This window comes from Eriocheir sinensis, unplaced genomic scaffold (assembly GCF_024679095.1).
Source record: "Eriocheir sinensis breed Jianghai 21 unplaced genomic scaffold, ASM2467909v1 Scaffold1182, whole genome shotgun sequence".
In the NCBI taxonomy this organism is placed as follows: Eukaryota; Metazoa; Arthropoda; class Malacostraca; order Decapoda; family Varunidae; genus Eriocheir; species Eriocheir sinensis.
This window is the reverse complement of record NW_026110499.1, coordinates 45,578-64,041: the sequence shown is the minus strand read 5'-3', so window position 1 is coordinate 64,041 and position 18,464 is coordinate 45,578. Positions and strand designations below refer to the sequence as shown.

The 18,464-nt window shown below is 43.6% G+C and overlaps 1 protein-coding gene across 8 annotated transcripts; it reads right to left on the bottom strand.

The window, feature by feature from the left end:
* Positions 1 to 375: 375 nt before the first annotated feature.
* On the bottom strand, positions 376 to 2,805 carry LOC126989469 (uncharacterized). Of its 8 annotated transcripts, none has more exons than XM_050848052.1 (3): positions 1,975 to 2,805; positions 1,875 to 1,927; positions 376 to 1,750 (listed from the first exon to the last, which is right to left on the bottom strand). In XM_050848052.1, the coding sequence occupies exon 3, from the start codon at positions 1,714 to 1,716 to the stop codon at positions 391 to 393; it is 1,326 nt and encodes a 441-aa protein (XP_050704009.1). In that variant the 5' UTR covers positions 1,717 to 1,750; positions 1,875 to 1,927; positions 1,975 to 2,805; the 3' UTR covers positions 376 to 390. The 8 variants fall into 8 exon arrangements, 7 of the variants coding, with proteins under 7 accessions (XP_050704009.1, XP_050704008.1, XP_050704010.1 ...); XM_050848051.1 differs by having other exon boundaries at positions 376 to 1,745; XM_050848053.1 differs by having other exon boundaries at positions 376 to 1,745; positions 2,007 to 2,805.
* Between the last annotated feature and the right edge of the window lie 15,659 nt (positions 2,806 to 18,464).

The window sequence follows — 18,464 nt, the reverse complement described above, 5'->3', positions numbered from 1 at the left end:
TATAAGTATAACAAAACTTAAAAAGGCTATAAAATCCTCAGATTTTACGCTAGATGCACAAACATCACCAAATGCAGAGATAATCACTTATATTTTCAGAATCAATAGCAATATTTAGCATATCTTATAAGTTTTTGCCCGAAATAGCTACTTATTTTTTTTTTATTTAGTGCAATTTTAACATCTAATAAATCACTTAATTTTCACATTAGAAACTTAATACTTGAGGAAAGCATGCAGAAACATCTTAATTTTACTCAACAAAAGCAAAATATTCATTTTTCTATATACAATCACAACTTATTTTGGTTGAATTCCGATGTCACTATTGCAGCACGTCTTGCCGGCTATCTGGCCCTCGTCCCTGAACAATCACTTTAGCCTTTTGGCCTATGACTTGTGGGCCCCGGTCAGTTTCCTGGACTTGTACACGTCCCTGTTCCTCGCCGTCTCCTTCCTGCCCTCCTCGATACTGCTCCTCTTCCTGCCGGTCGGCTGCTTCAAGGCCTTGTTCTTCCTCGCTTCTGAGGTCACGTCCTTGGAGAAATTAGCACCGAAACAGTTGAAGAGGGACCTGCTGATGTGCGGCAAGATGGTGTTGGCCAGGTTGTGCCCCTCCTGGCACCTGTACCCCTGCAAGGTCGGGTCTGAGGCCGCCAGGAACTCCAGGAGGTGCCTGAACCCGTCCCTGTGGCGCATGGCAAGGGAGAGGAACCTCAACCTGCGCTCCTTCTTGTCCTCCCTGCACATCAGGGAGTCCCACAGCGACATCCCGAAGGACGCCATGTGGGCCATTGGGAGAGATGGCCGCTTCAGGACCGCCCGGCCCGTCTCCAGCTCTCCCCTGTCGACCAGCTCGACCAGGGCGTCGAACATCACAGAGGGCGGGTCGCCCCTCTCGAGCTCCACGGTAATCTTCATCTCCTCCTGCTGGGCAAGCTCCTGCTTGCAGCACTCGGCCACAGAGGAGTTGGCCTGGACCTTCCTGGCCAGGTAGCCGGCGTAGTTGCCGACCGCGGCGAGGAGCAACTCGTCCGTCGGCGGGTCCGGCTGGTCGTCGGCCAGCTCCCTGGCAAGCTGGGCCAAGATCACCTCGTCGTCCTCCTTCTCCTCTGCCTTGGCCCGGTCCAGGTCGGCCTGCACGTCCCCGGGGAAGAACCCGACGAGCTTCAGCAAATGCAGGCGCTGGGCCAACCTGTTGCTCACCATGAAGTTCTGCACGCTCGTCCAGTAGTTGGCGCCGCACATGGTGCGGCGCTTGCCGAAAGAGTGCTCAGTCGGGTCAGAGTTGGCCTTCCCCATGCACACATACTCGACCCCGTAGGACGTAGTGAACAGCCCCCTCACTACCACACTGCACTGAACACACCACTGCACTGCACACAACACTGAGTCACTGCACTGATGGCGTAGTACGGCTCCTCCACAGTTTACTCCACGGGGTCGCGGCGTCCTCATATCGGTAAATTTGTAGCACTTCACCAGTCTCGCATTTCCGAACGAAACTAGTTTTTTTCGGTAGTTTTCGGCCTGTTTTGAATGAATATGCGTGTCATTTCTATCGCAAATCACGTGTTTTTTTTTTACCCCCCCCCCCCTTCCAACCAAGAGACTAATGATTTGCGATAAAAAATTTAGAGCACATTCATTCAAAACAGACCGAAATCTACCAGAAAAAACTAGTTTCGTCCACACAGGTGCATTTAAACTAAACATAACCCTAACATAACCTAACCTAACCTAACCTAACCTAACCTAAAACTAACCTAACCTAACACTAACCTAACCTAGCCTAACCTAACCTAACCTAAAACTAACCTAACCTAACCTAACCTAACCTAACCTAACCTAAAACTAACCTAACCTAACCTAACCTAAAACTAACCTAACCTAACACTAACCTAACCTAAAACTAACCTAACCTAACCTAAAACTAACCTAACCTAACACTAACCTAACCTAACCTAACCTAACACTAACCTAACCTAAAACTAACCTAACCTAACACTAACCTAACCTAAAACTAACCTAACCTAACGGCCTCCCTCCCTCCGTTATAAATGATTTCCGAGGGGTGTTTATGGGGATGAATTTACTCAGAATGCGGAGCTCTTTCTAATGGTCAGGGTAAGAAAAGCCATCTCTAGACTGGTGTACTCCTACACTAATACCCTCATATCTTGTGTCTCCTCCGTCACTTCCACTCGATCCACTGCCTTCTGTGTCTTCTTGTATCGTCCTCTGGATCCTTGCAGTTGTGGGGAAGGGTACAGAGACGATGAATAACTGTAGGTCCTTTACTTGGAGAGTAAAAAGAGGCAGGACAGCGATAATCCTTTACAGAGGGGAAGTGCCCAGCTGACTGCGTGCCTAAGGCGAGTTAGGCGACGCGGGAACTGAGCTGAGTTGCCATGTAGGCACTAACTAAACGTACATTTCTTGTTTCCTAATACGTAAAACTGTGGACTTCACTATCCTACAGTTATCATTCATTTTACGTAAAGATTTCAACCTAAAGTTACGCAAATTTGCCATTTTTTACACAACGTTTTCAAAGTGCACGCATGGTGCTATTTTATATAAGTTACCTTGAATCCTCGACCAAATCACTCTAGAGACACTCCTGCCTGCTTGTATGCACTAAAACTTGAAGATTTCGTCCTGTTTCCACTTAAATTCGGAGTAAGAACGCAGTGTGTGTTTGAGTTGTCGCAGTGAAAGTCGCCATAACAATCGGCCCCTTACGCGAAGCCAGCGCGCCAAGACTGAAGAGATTTCCCGTCAACTAGTTGTGAAGTCTATGCTTCAGTTAAGTATGTTGTTATTCCAATTGGAACATATTTTCTAGACCATTTCCGATGCTCAATAGATCAAACTGAATACACTGAGGTATGAACAATATAGAATATATGCCCCTTGTGCTTCACAGACCAAGCCTACTCCTCCTACACATTACCCAGGTCAGGTTAGGCAGAACCCTGACTACTCCTTATTTCCAGTATTTCCAGCCTGGCAGGATGGTTCCCTGTAGCCTTGACGCCTCCCAGCCGGCCATCACAAGTGCTCTATTAAAGCCAATATCTGAGCGCCAGGAAGCAAAACTGATCCCCCTTGTGAGGCATGAGTGTTTCTCCTCATTTCTACTCTTTATACCGTGATGTGCCGCCTGCAGCAGCTTCCCAGACCACTAATAATGCGTCCCTTCAACAAGGCTAACAGCGGCAAAAAGAAAAACTGTTCATCGAGACGAGTGTTGACTGTTTCTCCTTATTTCCACTATTCACAGTACCACGGCAGCCAAAATGTCTCACCTGGGGTCGTGGAGGGACTCTTGGAAAACAGCCCCAGAGTGGAAAAGAGGAAAAATGTCCCTGACAGACGTGGAGGAGGAGCGAGTCAGTGTCGAGGAGGAGGACTTTGCTGTAGGGGTGGGCAGGTACCAGTACCGCTACTAACGGTACCAGCTAAACGGTACGGTACCGGTACCAGATTGCTCGGATTTATTTATTGTTACTTGTTACTTGTGTTTCTTATTTATCTGGTCCCACTTCCGCCGAAGCGCTCTGCAGGACCCACATATTTTAATTCATTAAATTTTCAATATTGATCACAACTTAAATGCCATGTTAATTGTAAATGTTAAGTAGAACTGGGTGTCATCAGCAAATAACTTGAATCCTACACCATGTTGTTGTAGTATCCTGGATTAACTAATCGTGTATATACAAAATAAAACAGGTCCCAGCACACTTCCTTGTGGAACTCCTCTTGTCAGAGCTTCATATGAAGAAAAACAATTTCCAATTTGCACACAATAACTTCTGGTTTGTAAATAACTCTCAAGATACTTTAACGCATTGTCTACCACTCCAATGTTCCTTAAATCTTTTATAAGCAATTCATGGACAACAGTATCAAATGCTGCACTAAGATCTAGAAGAATCAATATAGCACATCCATCATTTCTAGTAAATCATTAACAACAGAACAAATAGTAGTCTCAGTAGTAAATATTGCCCTTTATGCAGACTGACTATCAGGCAAGACATGGACCTTCTCCAAGAGTTCCATCAACTGCTCAATAATTGCATACTCTAATAACTTAGACAAAAAAGGCAAATTTGATACTGGTCTATAAGAGCTTACATTTTGATAATCAAGTTTTCCCTTTAAGACTGGTTTTATGACAGCTCGCTTTTCAGAATCCGGAAATTTACATGAAGAAATACTAGTATTGACAATTCTTAGCACCATATCCATGAAACTAGGAAAATGATCTGCATCCATGATATCTAATACAGGCAATGGGTCACTGGCACACATAGCTGGGCACGATAACAGAAAACCTTATTCCCGATACCCGATAACTGATAATGGAAAACCTTATCGGTGATAACCGATATTCGTAAACTGGAGACACAAATATAGGCGATACCCGATACCCGATATAAATCCACAATTCCGATACTATAGTCCGGCAAATCTTAAGTGGCGGCTCTGACGTAGACAGCCCGCTAGACACTGATGCTATGTCTCCAACTGACCTTGCGTACCGTGCCTCTCACACCCTTCTCTCTCTCTCTCCCCGTGTCTCTCTCTTTCTCTCTCACTCTAGTATAAAAACAAATATGTTTTTTATGATTGATTCTCTACCTGTGAGTGAATACAAAGAAATTTGTACAACACTTGGCAGCGTTGCCACCGCGGCGTTGTCAGCTCAAGTCAACCCAACACACCGCAGTTGCCAGTTGCTCTGCCTGCTTTAATTATCGCATTTCTGCCATTTTTTGGTGTGTGTCTGCCATCTGCCATACAATATCAGCCATATGGCATAATTATGATAAAATATTGAGACTGTACCTGTATATGGAATGCCAGGACCGTCAAGCAAATTTTGATGCGAGTCATCCAGGTGAATGGTGAGGTTCCGCTGGGGATGGCCAGGGAGTGGGGAAGGAGTGGTCGCTAAGAACATTAAAATATTACACTTTGACCCTATTTCCATACCACCCAAGGGGTAAAGAGTCTTGGTGCATTTTTTAAAAGAGGTTTATTATTATTATTATTATTATTATTATTATTATTATTATTATTATTATCCATTGTCGTACACCATACTCCCCGAATGAGAGTACACCCCCACTTTTCTCGCACACACACACACACACAGAGAGAGAGAGAGAGAGAGAGAGAGAGAGAGAGAGAGAGAGAGAGAGAGAGAGAGAGAGAGAGAGAGAGAGAGAGAGAGAGAGAGAGAGAGAGAGACACACACACACACACACACACACACACACAGAGAGAGAGAGAGAGAGAGAGAGAGAGAAGGGTGTGAGAGGCATGGTGTGCGAGGTCAGTTGGAGACGTGGCAACAGAGTCTAGCGGGCTGTCTACGTCAGAGCCGCCACTTAAGATTTGCTGGACTATAGCAAGCGATAAATCCAATAGGCGAAAACGATACTATATTGACATTTCAAATAAAAAATTTTCATTATCTATATTTTTGAAAACCTAAAAACCTGAAAACCACACGTTGAACGTACATATGGACGGTAATACTAGCAACGCCTGAACCGGTGTTGTGTTGTTTGCCGTTCCCACCGTCAAAAGCTGTAGTTTTTGTTTACAAACACTGGTCTCTTGTGAACTGGCCCATCACTACTTATTCAGCTATTCTTACTTATCACCATGAACACTTTAACAGTCACTTCAGTAAAGATGCACTGAAGCACTGGGAACCAGAACACTGGCACTCACTCCATCATTCGAGACCCAGCTGAGAGGCCACGCACCATGCCGCTATGTAATAACACAAGCCGCTGGTCTCTGTTTGCGCTCTTTACAACGGGATCGCAAATTTCAGGTAGTGAATAATCATTTTGGGGGCAAAGTTAAATGATTTTTCTCTCTGAAATAGTGGCTTTTGAGTCTAACAAAAAAATGACCTAGTGTTTTAATGTTGATGATCTAAGTATGAAATCTCTTCACGGAAGATATTTCATACCCCGAAGTTTTTTCATACAACACCGGGCGCCCGGGCCACGCATGCGCAGTAGGGAGGAGACACCTTTTTTTTTTTTTTTTTTTGAGAGGCGGAAAAAGTAGCGATTATCGCTAGTTTGGTTACAAAATTAGCGAAGATACCGATATTTATATAAATAAGTAGCGGATGACCGATAACCCGATTTTGTTATCAGCGATAAAGTATCGCGATAACTTATCGCGATAACGCCCAGCTATGCTGGCACAATATGTTTTCTTAGCTTTCTTGAAAAGTTGAACAAGATCATCCTTCCTAATGATTTTAAAACACTGCAATCTACAATCCACCTCAACATCAGCAACAGGCATAAAAGGTGTGCACACAAATTCCAATACAATATTCATCATCTTACTCTTGAAAAAAATACAAAAGTTAGCCGCTAAATCTTTATCACAGAAACCATCGGGATGCTTTCTTCTCAAAGTAGTACCAGTAAGACTATTGAAAAGTTGATATAATTTGTTCATATCTGATCTTGCCTCAAGAATTTTAGTATGATAATAGTTTATTTTACTCCTACTTATCAAGTCATTATAGCGATTTATCACATTTTTATAACCTTCCCAGGCCACAACAGATCCCTCATTTTTCCATTTACGTTCCTTGCGTCGTTTCTCTCTTTTCAGTGTCAAAATTTCACCATTAAACCAGGGAGATCTATCCTTGGTAGTAATGACCTTCTTTAGGACACATTGTTATATTGTGTCTTAATCACCTGATTATAAATGTAAGTAAGACAGTTCACACAATTTGATTTAAATAACAAATCATTGTGAACACACTCTCCAGTTATATCTTCATAAAAATTCTGACTAATTTCACTGATAAATGTACCAGCAGAGAAGCCCACCTTATTCCTAAAATAAATTTTCTTAGTTACCTACATATTGGCAATTATGCAGCAGTTGGCAGTTATGAGCCTGTGAACTGGGGAAATGGTAAATTCATGTTCAACATCCACCCTCCCTATGAGATTGCTTACATCATCACTAATGACTAAGTCTAACATATGGCCAGTTGATGAAGTTATTGAACTCACCTTGTTTGACAACTGATAAGATTCAAGAAGCTCACAGAAAGAAACTGTGTTATGGTTTTCATGATCATCCATCCATATATTGAAGTCACCAACAATCAAAACTTTAAAAGAAACCATATCAATTGAGTCCAACAATGCACTAAATTCATCAAAGAAGAGATTAACACTTGACCAAGGTGGCCTATAAATAACAAGGTATGCTTAAAATTAACTTCAATATATTCAAAACTTGATACTTTCACTCGTGTCAACACCCTCAGGTGAGAAAAAATATTCGACATGAAAATGCCTACACCACCCCCTCGTCTGCCCTCTCTGGGGCTATGAAAGACAGTGTGAGTAGCAGGTGTCATCTCAGTAATTCTACTTGTGTAAAACTCAGATGTAGACAAGTAAATTCAGACTGCACCAAATTTTTCTTCACCAACGTTGTAGTGCGAGAATGGAATAAGCTCCCATCATCAGTGGTCCAGTGTAACACGATTGACTCCTTCAAAAATAAGCTCGACCGTCACTTCCTTCAACTTAATATCAACTAGAGTAGAAATGCAACGTTTTGGAGTCTTCTGATTAATGTAAAATCACTTAGGTTTAAGGACAGACCACCAAGTCTGGACCATGGGGTCTGTGTGGTCTGATTTTCTATGTAAATCATTCAACCAAGTCTCAGAAATAGCTAAAATATCAAGTGATTGCTCATTTAACATATCCCTAATTTGAATAGTCATAATTGTTACCCACAGATTGAATATTAACAAAAGCACAATTTAAATATTCAATAACAGACCTAGAATCCATGATCCGTTATAGAAGCCAATTTACTAACTCAGCAGTGAAAACCTTACAACATCTGGCATTGACTATGCTTTACCTCCTCCCTTCTCTGTCTGACACAATTGATACATTTCTGCGTGTTTGAGGAACAGTCACTAGTTCTATGATTACCACAACAGATACCACATACAACATCATCTTCCTTAAAATTACAGTATTTTTTAAGGTGTGGCCATGCCTTTGACAATGAAAACATGTCAACACATGATATCTATCCCGAATCTGATATCTACCCCAGCGCAATAAAATTCTATCACCGTGATCATGAATTGCCCTGCGAACCTCGGGATCACATTTGATTATATAATGAGCTGTATGACCCGCAGCTGGTTTCTTGAACAACAGTGTCATTTTCTGAGACACATCAGAAATTGATTGCAAGTAGACATTCTTTTCAATAACATCCTCCTCCTCATCGTGTACATTACAAATCATGATTTTTGGCTGCATTTTCTTTATTTTCTTGGTCAAAGCACCACCCACATTATCTTGAATCAAAGTCGCTGCACTGTCTCTACACTCCTCACCCGGAAAATTAACTACCATGTTACCAGTCTGGGAGAATCTAGTGTCAACAATAGGAATATCCTTTAGCACTTCAGCCACTTCTTTCTTTTTCTCACTAATCTTAATAGTTGGTTCCTGGGATTTGATAACAAGCAGATTCTTCTTAATCTTGTCAGCATATGTTCCTTTATTGTCATTAGAACATATGAGAGTAGAAATTGTTACATTTGGTACATCAATTTTCCTTGACAAGTTTTTTAAATCATCCTCAACTCCTTTGCCAGTAGCATAGACATTAGTATTTTCAAGCTCAGCAATTCTAGCATTCTGCTTTATTGTTAGGTCTTCAAGTTGTGCAACAAGCTTTTGAGCAGCCTCCAAATCACGTGAAATTCCAAGATTCCTCACATTACAACCACCACAGTACCAATGTAATTGCTCATTATCAATTATACTCATGCTGTAGCCTGTAGGGGTGGGCAGGTACCGGTACCAGTACCACTACTAATGGTACCAGCTAAACGGTACGGTACCGGTACCAGATTGCTCGGATTTATTTATTGGATTTATTGGATGTCCGATTCTGGATTCTGGATATTACTGACTTAGGAACTAGTTTGTATGGTGCAGTGCAAGGCAGCCATGAGGCTCAGTCTGTCTATAGAGCCCCGAGTGAAACAATAACAGTGGACAGAAAATGGAAGCCAGCCAACACAGCACAGCACATTCTCGGAGCATCTATTACAGCCATATCATCCCCGAAAACATTTATAGCAGGGCCAGTTAGGTTATAATGGTTGGTTGTATTAGTTTAAATATATTCGACATGCGGTGTGGCCCGTCCACAATTACGCAGGTACGTACGCAACGCGGGACAGAGTGGGGCGGCAGTGGTCACTACGCTGGGCACCTTATGGCATGCCCGACACTCGTCAACAGACCGGCTACAAGGTTATACTGGAATAGATTATAAGAGTATGCGTTAGGGAAGAATTCAGAGGGGGATGAGTAGGAGGAATATGCCCAGAATCGTCCAGAATGGAGTTTTTAGAAAAAAGTTTGAGAGAAGAGTTCAGCCTTAGAGATAGATGAGACGGCGGTGCTGCCGTCAGGACTAAGGAGAGGAGGGAAAGATGAAGAAGTGAAGTTGGAGGACATGTGTTTTTGGCTAGATGCCAGAAGTCACGGGAAGAGTTAGAGAAAGCAAGGTTTTGGCATTTTCTATTGATGAAAGAGTTTTTGGTAAGCCAGAGAATAGATTTGGCACGATTCCGGGCAGAAATGTAGAGATCATGGTTAGCGGGAGTTCGAAGGCTCTGGTACCTTTTGTGAGCTGCCTTTCTATCTTTGACAGCACGAGAACAAGCGTGATTAAACCAAGGCCTTTTAGGCTGCGGTGGAGACCCTTGACAGAGCTCTCTATCAAGGGACTCCAGCCCCAGGCCTCGGCGGTTAGCCACGGGTCACGGCCGGCCATGGCCTCACGGTTCTCGAACACATTTCATGGCTATTTCCACAACCATTTTCGGATCAACTGAACAATTGCCCCCCCCAGACTGCTCTGGTGGGGCGATTCTTCAGTTGGGCAGAGTTGGGGGGGCAATTCTTCAGTTGATGACAGGACTACAGGGGGCGGCCAAAACCTCACCGGTAGACCTGACATCAGGGGATCAAAACCTCAGCAGTTGACCTGACCTTACCTTAACACCTCAACGGTGGACCTGACATCAGAGGATCAAAACTTCACCCTAACATTTTTGACTAACCTGACACAACTTGTGATCAGTTTTAGCACCATTGGGTTCATGTATTCTGTCTATTGTTCGACATGGCCCGTGACACATTCAAGCCTGTCGTGCTCCCTCTGCTGACTGAGGATCCTTTGCCTGTGATCAATTGGCTTAAACAACATCGACTTTCTTCACTCATATCTGCAGGAATTTATGTGGTGCGACCGATTTTTTTGCCAATCCATTTAAAAATCAGTGTATTAATTTTTTCCACTCAATTCCCTATGTGAAAAATGCAAAAAATAAAGTGCTCCACATGTGCTGTGTATTCTCTCACCCATTTAGTATATATTTACATAACAATAAAACTATTAGTTATAAATAATGCAATATATAGAATATAAGATTATGCATATTTGATGGCATAAACCAAATATAATATATAATTTCCGATATTTCTAGTTGGGGGGCGATTCTTCAGTTGAGCAGAGTTGGTGGGGCGAATCTTCAATTGGGAACTCTGGGGGGGCGATTCTTCAATTGATCCCCATTTTCATCCCTACACTTTTTCTTAAGGTTTTCCAGGAGGTTAAACAATAACTTTACTCAGTTAAATGCTGGCTGCTTACACTGCTTGGAGGGGAACTCATGAAGGTACTGGCAGGCAAGTTTTCCTAATCTGAGGTATTTCTGGTGTTTGCTTCCCACCATTTCCATGACTCTTCATCTGCCCCGGCCCAGCCTTTTTCCCTTGTGGCATTCATGAACCATGTCCACTGCGTTTGTTTACCGTTTACCGTTGATGAGGTTTCAGGCCCAGCTCCGCCGCTGATGCAGCGCTCCACTGTCTACTGTCTCTGCGTCACTACTGGACGCTAAGATCAGTGCCATTGCACTTTTTAGAAGCGTCTGTGCTTTTGGCCTTGGGTTCATCATTCCTTTCTCTCTTCCTTGGTTCATCACCCTGACCCACACCAACACTTGCACCCAGTGGAGTAACAGACTGACTGGAGGCCCCTGGACAAAATTTTGCTCGTGAAATTTTGCCGGAGGCGGCCGGTAAGCGAAGCAGCGCCATGGCCCGCGGGCTGGTAGTCGGCAGTAAAAAAATAAAAATAAAAATAAATAAAAATAAAAATCACAGCTCACAATTTTCAATAGCAAAGCAGTCTCATGGAAAACTGGTCAAAGCTGTAGTATGTGCATAGTTCTTCGGTAGTTAGTTTATTATTATTATTATTAGGTATTATTACTATTATTATTATCGTTATAGCAAATCATATTGATATTATTTCAGCCTGTTATATTAAAACTATCATAGGTAACCCATTATATTATTATAATTACTATATCCTATTATATCATTAATATATCCTAACGTTATATTTTATATAGGTAGCCTATCATATTAGTATTATTTTAGCTTATCATATAAACATTACTATTATAGCCTATTATATTACTGTGTTCAGATAGCTGGGGGCTATACCCATTCGGGATGAAGTAATGAATGAAACAGGCAATAGCAGCTATTAATTATGTTATTTTTAGTTGTCAACAAGGTAATATTCATGCAATAAATGATCAAAATGGACTACGTCAGTCAGTCATGACGCAGTCGGTGTAAACGGAGAAACAGGCACAGCACCTCGTAGGTGGCACCTGGTGGTGTAACTTTTGGCGTCGTGCATCACAATGCCAGCTGATCAGTTTCCCACATGGACCACGGTCACATAATATATTCATCGTGCGTATTCATTGTCAACACCTTGCTTCTTCTAATTCTTCCCGTGACTTCTAGCATCTGGCCAAAAATATCTCCTCTAATTTCACTTCTTCCTCTTTCACTCCTCTTCTTAACCCTGACGGCAGCACTATAGTCTCATCTGTCTCTAAGGCTGAACTCTTCGCTCAAACTGTCTGTAAGAACTCCACCCTGGACGATTCTGGGCATATTCCTCCTACTCATTCCCCTCTGACTCCTTTACGCCTTTTATTAAAATTCTTCCAAATGATGTTTTCTATGCCCTCTCTGGCTCAACTCTCAGAAGGCTTAAGGACCTGATGGAGTGCATCCTATTGTCCTTAAAAACTGTGCTTCCGTGCTGACACCCTGCCTGGTCAAACTCTTTCGTCTCTGCCTATCAACATCTACCTTTCCTTCCTGCTGGAAGTATGCCTTTGTACAGCCTGTGCCTAGGAAGGGTGACCGTTCCACTCCCTCAAACTACCGCCCTATAGCTTTACTTTCCTGTTTATCTAAAGCTTTTGAATCAATCCTTAACCTGGTAGCAGCGGGGATCATGTTTCTTAATGGTCCCTCTAAGCGAGAAAACTGATAAAAAATCATCACTCACACAAACCATTTCATAATATATATCAAAGCATTTGTGATCAGTTTATGCATCACCTATTTTGGGGGGTTTATATCATGGCACAAATTTGGCCCGTCGCTCCTACCGGATTAACCAGAAGATTCAAAAGCACCTTTCCACTTCTAACCTTCTATCTGATCGCCAGTATGGATTCCGCAAGGGGCGTTCTACTGGCGATCTTCTTGCTCTCTTAACTGACTCTTGGTCATCCTCTCTTAGCCATTTAGGTGAAACTTTCTCTGTTGCGCTAGACATATCGAAAATCTTCGATAGAGTCTAGCACAACTCTTTGCTTTCTAAACTGCCCTCTTTCGGATTTTATCCCTCTCTCTGTTCCTTAATCTCCAGTTTCCTTTCCGGCCGTTCTATCTCTGCGGTGGTAGACAGTCACTGTTCTTCCCCTAAACCTATCAACAGTGGCGTTCCACAGGGCTCTGTCCTATCACTCACTCTCTTCCTGTTATTCAACAGTGATCTTCTTTCCATAACAAACAGTCCTGTCCACTCATATGCCAACGACTCCACTCTGCATTATTCGACTTCTTTCAATAGAAGACCATCACAACAGGAAGTACACGACACCAGACTGGAGGCTGCAGAAGGCTTAACCTCAGACCTTGCTATCATTTCCGATTGGGGCAGAAGGGACTTTGTGTCCTTCAGTGCCTCAAAAACTCAATTTCTCCACCTATCAACTCGACACAATCTTCCAAACACCTATCCTCTATTCTTCGACAACACTAAGCTGTCACCTTCTTCAACACTAAACATCCTCGGTCTATCCTTAACTCAAAATCACAACTGGAAACTTCACATCTTCTCTCTCGCTAAATCAGCTTCCTCGAGCTTGGGCGTTCTGTATCGTCTCCGCCAGTTCTTCTCCCCCGCGCAGTTGCTATCCATATACAGGGGCCTTGTCCGCCCTCGTATGGAGTATGCATCTCACGTGTGGGGGGGCTCCACTCACACAGCTCTTCTAGACAGAGTGGAGTCTAAGGCTCTTCGTCTCATCAGCTCTCCTCCTCCTACTGATGGTCTTTTACCTCTTAAATTCCGCCGCGATGTTGCCTCTCTTTCTATCTTCTATCGATATTTCCACGCTGACTGCTCTTCTGAACTTGCTAACTGCATACCTGCCCCCCCCCCCCCTTCTGCGGCCCCGCTGCACACGACTTTCTACTCATGCTCATCCCTATACTGTCCAAACCCCTTATGCAAGAGTTAACCAGCATCTTCACTCTTTCATCCCTCACGCTGGTAAACTCTGGAACAATCTTCCTTCATCTGTATTTCCTCCTGCCTACGACTTGAACTCTTTCAAGAGGAGGGTATCAGGACACCTTTCCTCCCGAGATTGACCTTTCTTTCGGCCACCTCTTTTAATTATTTTTTGGGAGCAACGAGTAGCGGGCTTTTTTTATTGTTGTTTTCTTTTTTGTGTGCCCTTGAGCTGTCTCCTTTGTTGTAAAAAAAAAAAAATCAAGTTTTCAAGTCTCGGATCCGCAGAGGGCCGCATTTGGGCGGTATAGTATGTGGGGGTTGTGCGGGGGGCTCAGGAGGTTGGGAAGGGATTAGGATTTGGGTTAGGACTTAGGATTAGGGTGAGGATTGGGTACAATCTCTATATCTTTTAAACATGCAGCCCTTGCATTATACGGTTTATACCACAACACAAATCCAACAAGTCCATCATAATAACTATTCAGCACAAAAGTTTTTAGAATAGCAGGATCCTGCCACGCATCATACCACTCAATACAGAAACACCACTGCAAAACTCACCGCACTTTGTATGTGGCAATGACCGGGCTTTCTGACCGACAGTGACCACTCGTCATTATACAACATGCTGAATGCTGATAAAACACAACACAATGTTGTTGCTCGTATTCACTATAATATCAGTAAGTCGGATTCTTACCCATCAGCACATAAGTCATTAAAATACAGAACCCACCATGAACCATGTCATGCACTGATCGGCCATCAGCCAGCCATGTTTCTTATTTCAAAGATCAAGTCAACACTGCAAAACTCATCACAAATCATGTCTGTGGCAAAGTCCGGGTTTTATCACTGTCTGACAATGATCAGTGGTTATTACAGGACATGCTGATACACACAACACAACTTTGTCACTGATATTTCACTCTGAAAACCGCGAAAAATACAGATCCCACACAATGACAGTACCATTCGAACACGCGGGAGAGGGGAACCGTAATGATCCCTGTGTTGTTTGTTGCAGTGTTGACACATTACTTATTGTATTTTAGCTAAAATGAAAATATTACGAAGGGAAAAGCAGTAAATTTATGGAAAGGAAAAAGATATTTTCACATTATTTTTGTTGGTTTTATTTATTTTACTAATTTATTTGTTTTTTAATCATTACCTCATCGGGGGCCCCCTGAATACCCAGGGCCTGAGGCTGCAGCCTCCTTGTAAATCCTCCACTCTCTCTCTCTCTCTCTCTCTCTCTCTCTCTCTCTCTCTCTCTCTCTCTCTCTCTCATCCCAGGACCTCCGAGGCCCCTGCATGGACCTCCGAGGCCCGTGGGCTTTGTCCACCCCTGTGCTATGGGTGTTACGCCACTGCTTGCACCACAGAGGCGAGCACTGTTCCTTGCACCTGCTTTGCAATGTGTAAAGAAGATCAAAATGACCTCTATACCAGATAAGTTGCCACTCTGAAGTTGTTGTCCATTTCTACTCCTGCAAATCCCCTATCAGCTGCTGCCCTCGAGGTTTCTTTCATATAGTTAACTATTTCCACACCTTTCTGGTAATCTTCTCGACTTTCGTCACCTGAGTCTAAGGCTGGGTAGTGGTGTGGACTCAACAGTCAACAGTGGTTGGCTGAGGGGCATTCTGGGGAGACAAAATGAGGGTCATTACATCGGCTACAGTTGATGCAGTCACTCATTTGCTTGGTAGTAAATCATGGTAAATCTGAGTGTTGTCCAAGAATAGGGGATAGGTGTTTGGAAGATTGTGTTGAGCTGACAGGTGGAGAAATTGAGTTTTTGAGGCAATGAAGGACACCAAGTTACCTCTGTCTCATTCAGAAATGATAGCAAGGTCAAAGGTTAATGTTCTGCAGCGTCCAGCCTTGAGTCATGCTTCCCGTTGGGTGGGTCTTCTGTTGAGATGCTGTGCAATGCACAGGAGAGTTATCGGCAAGAGTGGATTGTACAGTTTGTTTTGGAATTAAAGATTATTAATGTGCATTGCCTGGGCTTGGGATGACAGGTTCCTCTCTTCTCCTTTGTTGTATAATTGCAACAATAAACTATCAATCAATCAGTAATGAACAACATAAAGAGTGGGAGATAGCCCAGAGCCCTGCGAAACACCACTGTTTATAGGCGTAGGGGAAGAGCAGTGACCGTCTTTTAGTTAAGTAACACAAGGCCTCACTGTTGTGATCGTTTCTTGAAGTGACCACGTGGGCCGAGCGGAAAGCGCTCTCTCTCTCTCTCTCTCTCTCTCTCTCTCTCTCTCTCTCTCTCTCTCTCTCTCTCTCTCTCTCTCTCTCTCTCTCTCTCTCTCTCTCTCTCTGGATATAAAAATCGTTGTGGAAGGCAGAAATGTACTATACAAACTTACACACACACATATATACACTGAGTGGAAAGAATGAGGAAGTGGCTGAGAGATGTGGTGTGAAGGAGACACAGAGGAGAGAGAGACAGAGAAGGCTGCAATGGTTGGGACATGTGAGGAGAGAGACAGAGGGCGGAGTGCTGAGGGCAGTGGAGGTGCCCGGGAGGAGACCAGTTGTAAGACCAAGGAGAGCATGGAGAGGAACAGTGACACAAGACTTGGGAGTGTGGGAAATAGAGGAAGGATTAGCACCGGACCAGCAAGATGGAGGAGGACCATGGCAAGTCCCACCCCAGGAAAGGGAGAAGATGGACCATAAGCCAAGAAGATGCTGATGACCCTTTTCTAACTATCCCCGTCCTGATGCTGCTCCTCTTCCTCCCTTTCTTCCAGGCTTCCTTCTGTTCTCTTCCTCTTCTTTCATCATTTCTTCCTTTCCTCCATTCCTTTCCTTTCTGTTCGTGCTTTTTCGTAACATTTTCTTGTCCATCTTTCTCTTCTTTCTTTCACTAGTCTTTCATTGCTTTCTTTCTTTTCTGTTCTTGTTGTTCCTCCACGTCTGTCTTTCTCTCTTTGTCTTCTCTTTCGTCTTGTTCTTCAGCCAGGGCGGGGTTGCCAAACACTGTCCTCCACCACCACCACATACAGCAGCACCACACAACACCTCAGGGGAAGTGGATCTTCATGTGCCTGGCAATACTCCGCTTGGTCTTGAAATGTTTTAGACAAACATCACACTTGAACTCTCTCAGATCAGAGTGTGTGACAACGTGGTTGTTCAAAGCAGATTTACAAAAGAACCTTCTGTCACACTCAAGGCATTCATGAGGTCTTTCACCAGTGTGTGTAAATATGTGTCTATTTAGTTCACTCTTCACACTGAACCTTCTGTCACACTCAGGGCATTCATGAGGTTTTTCACCAGTGTGTGTAAGGGTGTGTTGTTTAAGGTTACTCTTGTGTCTGAACGCTTTTCCACACTCTTGGCATTCATGAGGTCTTTCACAAGTGTGTGTAAGTGTGTGTGTGTTAAGGTGACTCTTCTTATTGAACACTTTGCCACACTCTTGGCATTCATGAGGTCTTTCACCAGTGTGTGTAAGGGTGTGTGTCTTAAGGTCACTCTTCCTACTGAACACTTTGCCACACTCTTGGCATTCATGAGGTCTTTTACCAGTGTGTGTAAGGGTGTGTGTGTTAAGGTTACTCTTGCTACTGAACACTTTGCCACACACTAGGCATTCATGAGGTCTTTCACCAGTGTGTGTAAGTGTGTGTGTGTTAAGGCGACTCTTGTATGTGAACACTTTGCCACACTCTTGGCATTCATGAGGTCTTTCTCCAATGTGTGTAAGGGTGTGTCTGTTAAGGTCACTCTTCCTACTGAACACTTTGCCACACTCTTGGCATTCATGAGGTCTTTTGCCAGTGTGTGTAAGGGTGTGTGTGTTAAGGTTACTCTTCTGAGTGAACACTTTGCCACACTCTTGGCATTTATGTGTGTGTAAGGGTGTGTGTGTTAAGGTTACTCTTCTGATTGAACACTTTGCCACATTCTTGGCATTCATGAGGTCTTTCACCAGTGTGTGTAAGGGTGTGCTTGTTAAGATTACTCTTTAAACTGAACAGTTTGCCACACTCTTGGCATTTATGAGGTCTTTCACCAGTGTGTGTAAGAGTGTGTGCATTGAGGTAACTCTTCCTACTGAACACTTTGCCACATACTTGGCATTCATGAGGTCTTTCACCAGTGTGTGTAAGGGTGTGTATGTTAAGGTCACTCTTCCTACTGAACACTTTGCCACACTCTTGGCATTCATGAGGTCTTTCACCAGTGTGTGTAAGGGTGTGTCTGTTACGGTCACTCTTCCTACTGAACACTTTGCCACACTCTTGGCATTCATGAGGTCTTTCACCAGTGTGTGTAAGGGTGTGTGTGTTAAGGTCACTCTTCCTACTGAACACTTTGCCACACACTAGGCATTCATGAGGTCTTTCACCAGTGTGTGTAAGGGTATGTCTATTAAGGTCACTCTTCTGACCAAACACTTTGCCACACTCTTGGCATTCATGAGGTCTTCCACCAGAGTATGTGGGTGTGTTTGTTGAGGTCACCCTTCCCAGGGAGTCTTTTCCCACACTCTTGGCACTCATGCTTCCCTTCAGCAGTGTGTGCAAGGCTGTGTCTGGTGAACTTGCTCTCGGTCTCAAATCTTCTCTCACTCAAACTCGACCTTTCCTTTATGGCTGGAGATGCTAGTTGCAAAGTGGTGGTGGTGGTGGTGGTGGTTCTACTGAACACCCCTGATCAGAGCATGCAAGGTGCTGTTCAAA